General features: G+C 44.0%; 1 protein-coding gene across 1 annotated transcript; it reads left to right on the forward strand.

The window, feature by feature from the left end:
• The first annotated feature begins 1,269 nt into the window (after window positions 1-1,269).
• Window positions 1,270-7,540, forward strand: LOC132451356 (tumor necrosis factor receptor superfamily member 6B-like). The gene is made up of 5 exons (XM_060043736.1): window positions 1,270-1,353; window positions 1,541-2,003; window positions 3,830-4,012; window positions 5,522-5,778; window positions 7,526-7,540. The coding sequence occupies exons 1-5, from the start codon at window positions 1,351-1,353 to the stop codon at window positions 7,538-7,540; spliced, it is 921 nt and encodes a 306-aa protein (XP_059899719.1). The 5' UTR covers window positions 1,270-1,350.
• Window positions 7,541-9,107: the final 1,567 nt, after the last annotated feature.

Consider the following 9,107-nt stretch of genomic DNA (forward strand, 5'->3'; position numbering starts at 1 on the left):
CTGTACTGCAGGGAAGTAATATTATAGGAAAATACAAAGAACCTTTTATAGTTAAGAGGACCTATGGAGACGACACTCAAGGTCACTAGTAGACACTAGAGGTCACTGGTCAGACCCTAGAGGCCACTTGCTCTGTTTCATGGTCCTAAATCTGTGTTATTGACATAAAGTCTTGGGTCCTGCCAAACGCCGCCGTTACAATATATACACCCTCTCTCTTTCTCTCTCTTTAATTCTCTCTCTCTCTCTCCGTTGAGAAGATGTGAAAATTATATTGGCTTGCTATTGATGTATTATCATTCAATCAGTAACACAGTATCAGACAGTTACAATAAATATCACATTAGCTAGCTTTCCGTACAAATGACCTCTGACTGTACATTTTCTAATCTATGGTATCGATGTCAAATGCACCATTTTACGTTGAGGTAAAGTACAGACTGTATTTCTTGTCTTATCCGGCACTATCGTACCAAAGACGCAATGTATTGCATACATTTAATATCTCTATCAAATGAATTTAACATAGCCTATATTATATAAATCTAGTATATATTATATTAATTTAGTAAATATTATATTAATATTAATTTAGTATTTTTGTCTTTATTTATGATTCATTCATCGTTTTGTTTTCTCTTGGCACGTTCACATCGTTGGGAATTATGGGGAAAACATTATCGCGACGTCGGAAAGTTCACGTGAACACCTCATGACGCTCTTAAGATTCTATTTCCGTTCGGCAACTGGGGCCAGATTTTCACCGAACAGAGTTGCCCAGTTGGTGACGTACGGTTTACTAGTGACTCGTATGAACATGGTGGAACATGAAGGTTTAACTCAATATAAAATAATCAACCATCATGTCACATACTTTACTATTGATTGACGTTGTAACCGTCTGTTGGCATAGACTTTGGTCCGGTTTAAACGTTGTTGTACTGGTAAACCAGCTCTAGATAAGGGCATGTGTAGCCTTCCATACAGTGGCAATACGATGTGCTTCTCATAAATAAAAACAAAAGGATGGTAGGTGATAGGCTACAAGGAAATAGAGGCGTTTGCCGACTAAGTTCTGTTAAATTCTGACTTTTCTTTTTATATAAAATAAACCTGCGGTGAATAACGTTGTCGCGGTTGGGGACACACGTAAGCTATTACCAGGAAAATGAACGCCCTCATGAACGCGCCTTCTGTCCTTGACGGGAATCCCCAAACCTGACGTCACAGGGGTCGTGCCATATTTATTTACCAATAACATCCGGCTGACGTAAAAAAAAAAAAAGCTACAGCGAACATAAGAGGGTTTCCAATCCTCAGGCCCCACTCCGGTCCGCATCCAGCCCTGAGATGGTGTGATAATAACCCAACTCGGAACTTTCTACTTTCTACTTCACTCTCTATCCTCTTCTTACCTTTTAAAGATGCCTACTTTTATATCTTCCTTTGTCCAGTTTCTAAACTTTTTTTTTTAATGTTTATTCAAAGAAGCTGAGCTAGCGAATCCACTGACCTCCATATTGTGTTTCTGTTCCTCCAGATGTTCGCGCTGTTTTTGTGCGTACTCCCGCCCCCGACCAACGGGTTCACGACGAACGGGTCGACCAGTCTGTTGACCAGTCTGTCAACTAACGGGTCAACCAGTATGTCAACAAGTCCGCTGACCACGGGGTCGACCACCTACCTGAGGACGGACCCCGACTCCGGTGTCATCCTCACCTGCGACCGCTGCGCGCCCGGCACCTACCTCCACGCGCCGTGCACGGGCACGCGGAAGAGCGCTTGCGCCGCGTGTCCACCGGGATCGTTCACGGAGCTCTGGAACTACATCGAGGCGTGCATCCCGTGCGGCGCGTGCAGACGGAACCAAGAGGTGCACGCGCAGTGCTCGGCCGCCCTGGACACCGCCTGCCGCTGCGTCGCGGGACACTACCACGCGCCCTATTTCGATATGTGCATCCGACACAGCACGTGTCCCACCGGGTCCGGAGTGGTGTCTCAAGGTACTCCTCCTATTCCTCCTCCTCCTCATCTCGGGACTCTCTAAATCGACGCCACTTCGACCTGGGCGGGACTTTACGTCCTACGTCACTCGCTAAGGGTGTGCATGTGTGCGCGTAGCCGTTTGTCTCAGGGATCTGTGCACAAAGTCCCTTGCACTAGGATTATGAGCGTCAGTGTCGTACGCGATGGAGGGTGGGTGACATTCCTACAGTCTGTGATGATAGGCTATATTTCTACAAATTATTTACTATTACTAGCGATTTCATGACGAAACAACACGAACTAAGCTAACATTAGACTATAGCCATACCAGATAACCCCATACCAGCTAACCCTAACTATTTCTAAAACTCTGAACCATTTTGCAACAGGCAAATGTGTGTTGGTGTGTCTTATTGCTTCCCACGTCTGCGTCTGCATCTTTCCCACTCCTGGCTAATAGTTTCAGCTTTTGTACTGTATATCAGAAATGATCACCCTGTACCACACTGCTGACTTGTTGATGTTTTGTGAGCACTCACGCATTTCTCTAGGTATCTTAAGTTTCCTACTGGAGTCATCAAAACTTTGGACTTTGTTATTGTAAGAAATATTGTGTTGCAAAAACACTTTGTGTCTTACCCTTACCGTTACCCTAACCTTAACCCCAGTAACATTTCTTCATCATAAACTACAAGTTACGCAAAATGGCATGCAAACATCCAGTCCAATATGAAAGAAAAAAGCTAGCTTCATTAAGGAATCGAACCCCTTATCCCCGCGTTAATGAGTTGTTCTCTGACCACTAACCCATCAGGTCTTAGTACATGCGATTCAAGAGTTAACCACTTGACAATCTTTAAACTTCGGTTGCCTAGAAATTGTAAAGACGGTGATGTGTGTACATTGTGCGAGTATCCGTCACTCGCGATGTGTGCGCAGTCCAAAATGAAAGAAAAAACCTTGCATCACTAGGGAATCGAACCCCAAATCATCAGTTGGTCGTTGGTAACTGTAAACAAAGAGATCGCATTTTGTTTAACTGCTAACTAACAAACGGGTTTATGCGTTCACTGAACAAAGATTATGGAAATAAAAGACCACTTTTCCATTAGAAAAATCTTCAGAACCGTTATTACCAACCCATAGACACTAAAAGCCAAAACCTTTCTCACATGCACACCAATCGCGAGTGACGGCTACGCGCACACATGCACACCCATAGCGAGTGACGTAGAACGTAAAGTCCCGCCCAGGTCGAAGTGGCGTCGATTTAGAGAGTCCCTCCTCATCTCCCTCTTCTTCCTCCTCCTCCTCCTCCTCCTCCTCCTCCTCCTCCGAGAGAGAGAGAGAGAGAGAGAGAGAGAGAGAGAGAGAGAGAGAGAGAGAGAGAGAGAGAGAGAGAGAGAGAGAGAGGAGAGAGGGGGGAGAGAGAGGGAGAGGAAGAGAGAGATAATGTAATGAATGGAGTATAGGAATGTTGTCATGGTGTTTTGGTCATTGTTTCGATAAGTATAGTTTAGTTTGTTAATTAGTGAGCTAGTTAGTGTTCAACCAGCGGTCTGCTCCCTGACCCAGCCTGTAGTTAGTTAGTTACTTTTTTATTTACCTATTTAATCACCTAGTTAGTTACCTAGTTTGTTTACTAGTTAGTAACTTACCTAATTAACTAGTTAGTAACTTAGTTAGTAACTTACCTAATTATTTACCAAGTCTGTTAATTAGTGAGCTAGTTAATTACCTAGTTAGTTAGTGAGCTAGTTAGTGTTCTCCCAGCCCCGGACCCACCCCTGTAGTTAGTTAGTTACCTACTTAGTTGGTTGACCCGCCTCTGCTCCGTCTGCAGGGACCCCCACAGCGGACACCGCCTGCCAGCCATGTGCGGCGGGCTCCTTCTCAGGGGCGGTGTCGGCGCGGGACCCATGCCACGCCCACACCGCCTGCACCGGGGGGCGGGGCCTGCAGCTGCTTGCCGGGGGGGCGTGGTACGACAGCGTGTGCACCTCCTGCGAGGAGCTAAGAGAGAGGGGTGAGATCTGATTGGTCGAGAGGCCTCTTAACTGGGAGGGGCTCAGTAGATTACCCCTATTATAAACGCATATACAATGAAAAACACAATGATAATAATAATAATAATGATATATTCAATATGGTAATACTAAATTAAGAATTGGAGGTTTTTTAATATATATTTATGACATAAATATGATACACATCTATTAATAAAGAGTTAACTATCTATCTAGATCATATATATACTGGTAATAATATTTTAATAATATATATAATATGTAATAATCAAATATATATAATAATATATATTAGATATAACATATAAAATATAAGAATTCGGTCGTATCAATAATAATATATCATGTAATCATATCAATAATATATATATATCATGCATGTTTATAATAATAATGTTATAATATATACAGTACATAATAATAATGTAATAATATATAGCATATAATAATATATATATATCATGTATATGATAATATGTATCATGTATACGATAATAATGTAATAATATAAATACAGTAAATAATAATAATGTAATACCGTAATATATAGTATATAATAATATATATCATGTATATGATAATATGTATCATGTATATTATAATAATGTAATAATATAAATACAGTAAATAATAATAATGTAATACCGTAATATATAGTATATAATAATATATATCATGTATATGATAATATGTATCATGTATATTATAATAATGTAATAATATATAATAATATATATCATGTATTTGATAATGATGTAATAATATATAATAATATCTATCTTGTATATGATAATAATGTAATATTGTAAATACAGTACATAATAATGTAAAACATATAGTATATAATAATAAATATCACATATATAATAATATGTATCATGTAGGTAATAATAATGTAATAATATACAATAACATATATCAGGTATATGATAATAATCTAATAATATGAATACAGTACATAATAACAATGTAATAACATATAGTATATATTAATAAATATCATGTATATGATAATATGTATCATGTATACAATAAAAGTGTAATAATATATATGATATATATATAATAATATATATTGTGTATACTATAATAATGAGATAATATATAATAATATATATCATGTATTTGATGTAATATGATCATCAAACATCAAATGATTTGATGTAATCATATAAATACATAAAGTACATAATAATTATGTAATAACCTATAGTATATCACAATAATGATCATGTATTTGATAATATGTATCATGTATATAATAATAATGTAATAATATATAGCATACATAATATATATCATGTATATGATAATAATATAAATACAGAACCTAATAGTAATGTAATAACATATAGTATATAATAATGAATATCATGTATATGATAATAATATAAATACAGTACACAATAATAATGTAATAACATGTATATAATAATGAATATCATGTATCTGATAATGATGTATCTATATTTTACATGACACACATAGTAAGGGTGTTGTTATTGCAGCGTCTGTGGACTATCTGAGGGACCTCCTCCCGGGGTTCCTGCTCCACCAGAACATCCCGGTGTCCAGGCTCAGGCTGCTCCTGTCCGCCCCGCTCCCCGGGGGGGAGGAGCCGGGGGAGCTCCGCCTCCTCCTGACCCGCTGGGCGCTGGAGGCCCCGCCCCCGGCGCTGAGGAAGATCCTGCTGAGGCTGATGAGAGGGAGACACGGACGCAGGCTGCAGAGCAACAGGAGACGCATCGAGGGAGGAGGAGGAGAGGCGGGAGGAGGAGAGAGGAGGAGGAGTAGAAGAGGAGGAGAGGAGGAGGGCCGGTGTGGGAGTGAGGAGTAGAGAGGAGGAGAGGAGGAGGAGTAGAAGGGAGGAGAGGAGGAGGAGGGCCGTGTGGGAGTAGAGGAGTAGAGGAGGAGTAGAGGAGGAGAGGAGGAGGAGGAGGGGAAGGAGGAGGAGTAGGGAGAGGAGGAGGAGAGGAGGGCGGTGGAGGTAGAGGAGGAGGAGAGGAGGAAGGAGTAGAGAGGAGGAGAGGGAGGAGGAGGGAGGAGTGGGACGGAAGTAGAGGAGAGTAGAGGAGGAGTAGAGGAGGAGGAGGAGCAGAGGGCGGTGAGAGGAGGAGGAGAGGAGGAGGAGTAGAAGAGGAGGAGAGGAGGAGGAGTAGAAGAGGAGGAGAGGAGGAGGAGGGCCGGTGTGGGACGGAGTAGAGGAGGAGTAGAGGAGGAGTAGAGGAGGAGGAGAGGAGGAGGAGAGGAGGAGGAGAGGAGGCGTAGAGGAGGAGGAGAGGAGGAGTAGAGGAGGAGGAGAGGAGGAGTAGAGGAGGAGGAGGAGTAGAGGAGGAGTAGAGGAGGCGTAGAGGAGGAGGAGGAGGAGAGGAGGAGGAGGGGAGGAGGGCCGGTGTGGGACGGAGTAGAGGAGGAGGAGAGGAGGCGTAGAGGAGGAGGAGGAGTAGAGGAGGAGTAGAGGAGGAGGAGGAGTAGAGGAGGAGGAGAGGAGGAGGAAGAGTAGAGGAGGAGTAGAGGAGGAGGGAGCAGGAGGGCCGGTGTGGGGAGGAGTAGAGGAGGAGGAGAGGAGGAGTAGAGGAGGAGGAAGGAGGAGGAGGAGGATCATGAAGATGGTGTGTTCAGAGGGCTGCATCCCAGTGCTTCTGTGCAGCAGAAGAACGTATTTATTTTTGTTATCATATCATTTGATCATTATTTCTCACATCAACACTGTAACGGCCAGTATGTGGAACATTCCCTGCACCACACACACATACACACCAGTGTTGTTTTCGTCAGGCAAGACGAAAACGAAAATGACGTCGTCAGACCCCTTTTTTCCATGACGAAAATGAGACTAAGACGAACGTCACCAAAGCCATATAAAGACTAAAATGTGACGAAAAATGTAGACATTTTCGTCAGACGAGAACTAGACGAGACTAAATTGTTAGTGAGTGGACGAACAGTCACGCTTGTCCTAACAGTCACGCCCCCATCACACACTAAAAGCCTCGCTCGCGCGCAGCTGCGCCTGCACGCACACGGCACACACACACTACAGAGAGAGGCTGGTGGACGAGGCACACACACACTCATACACTACAGAGAGAGGCTGGTGGACGAGGCACACACACACACACACACACACACACACACACACACACACACACACACACACACACACACACACCATGGCAGCAGCAGCGGTGCCGGGTGCGGGTGGTCGTAAAACGTTTTGCAACGAAAACTTTTGAGTTTTCGTCGGACTAAAACTAGACTAAAACCTTTGGAGTTTTCGTCGGACTAAAACTAGACTAAAACTTTCAAAGATAGAAATGACTAAAATGGGACTAAAACTAAGAAGCATTTCGTCAAAAAGACTAAGACTAAAACTAAATCTAAAATGCCTGCCAAAAACAACACTGCCTCCTTGCACTTAATGTACGCACTGTGTGTTACTTAGCATTGTGTGGCGTCTTAACCTGCTATCTGTGTGGTCTCCGGTAACGGGTTAACCTCGTGATTGTTAGGGCTTGGTTCCATGAACATCCTCACTGTACCCACAGAGATATATTGTTGTTTCTCTTTCTTCTGACTAATGTACTTATCGTAAGTTGTTTTGAACAAAAGCATCTGCTGAATGTCCTGAATGTAAATATTGAGGAATTGCATTAAGGACATTCTTTTAACTTGGCATTATTTCTTCCTATAAATTTAATAAATAATTATTCAGACCTGTGGCCTGCGTGTTGAAGAGTCAGTCAATTGAATAAATGTTCTTGTGCGTGCGTGCGTGCGTGCGTGCGTGCGTGCGTGCGTGCGTGCGTGTGTGTGTGTGTGTGTGTGTGTGTGTGTGATATAGTTTGAGTAACGGTTATCCCCTTATGATAACCTCGCGCTCCTCCGCCTGACTCGAAACCACGCGGTTCTAGAGGTAACCGGAACCACGGCGCTCCCTGGTGGCGCATCAGAGAGGGTGGGTCTAGAGGTAACCGGAACCACGGCGCTCCCTGGTGGCGCATCAGAGAGGGTGGGTCTAGAGGTAAACGGAACCACGGCGCTCCCTGGTGGCGCAACAGAGAGGATGGGACTAGAGGTAAACGGAACCACGGCGCACCCTGGTGGCGCATCAGAGAGGGTGGGACTAGAGGTACCCGGAACCACGGCGCCCCCTATTGGCGCATCATAGAGGATGGGTCTCGAGGTAAACGCCGGAACCACGGCGCCCCCTGGTGGCGCATCAGAGAGGGTGGGTCTAGAGGTAACCGCAGGAACCCTGGCCCTCCCTGGTGGCGCATCAGAGACGCACAGTTTACCATCGATCGTTTCTGGAGTTGTCTACCTACCGCCATCAGTCAATCAACTGCGTTCATGATGTGCATAAATACAAAGTGCCTAACAAGGGTAACACAACAACAACCAGAAATACAACTAGTTTAAAATAACACACGTTGGATTCATTATAGGGAGGTAGATCTCAACAAACTGGATTCCCCACTAAGCTTTACTAAAAAGTGTTTTTGCCTAAAAACATCTGGGACTCGTTCCAAACATCTGGTGGGATCAGTAAAATAGTGTCGGTTAAGTTAGTCTACTCTACAGGTAGCTCACCTGGTCCTATTGACTAGTCTCAGTTAATTCACCTGCTCCTGCTGGACTAGTTAGTCTCAGGTATCTCACCTGGTCCTGTTGGACTAGTTAGTCTCAGGTATCTCACCTGGTCCTGTTGGACTAGTTAGTCTCAGGTATCTCACCTGGTCCTGTTGACTAGTTAGTCTCAGGTATCTCACCTGGTCCTGTTGGACTAGTCTCAGGTAACTCACCTGGTCCTGCCTACCCTCCGCTGCCACAGGGGGCCCCCTCCCCATCGCTCCGCTCCCGGTGTTGTGCCTAATCTCGACCCCCCGCATATTACAACCCCATTAAGCATTCGCTTATTGTCAACGCCCCCCTGGGCGTTGACATAAGCGAATGCGCGTTCACGGTTCACGCGAAGGGGGGTTGTATTATGCGGGGGGGTCGAGATTCGGCACAACACCGGTTCGAAGGAGGGGTCGCCCTAGTGTGAGTCGGAGTGTTTGATTTGTTGTTCTTCCAGGAACCCGGCGAGCC

Source organism: Gadus macrocephalus, chromosome 22 (assembly GCF_031168955.1).
Source record: "Gadus macrocephalus chromosome 22, ASM3116895v1".
NCBI lineage: Eukaryota > Metazoa > Chordata > Actinopteri > Gadiformes > Gadidae > Gadus > Gadus macrocephalus.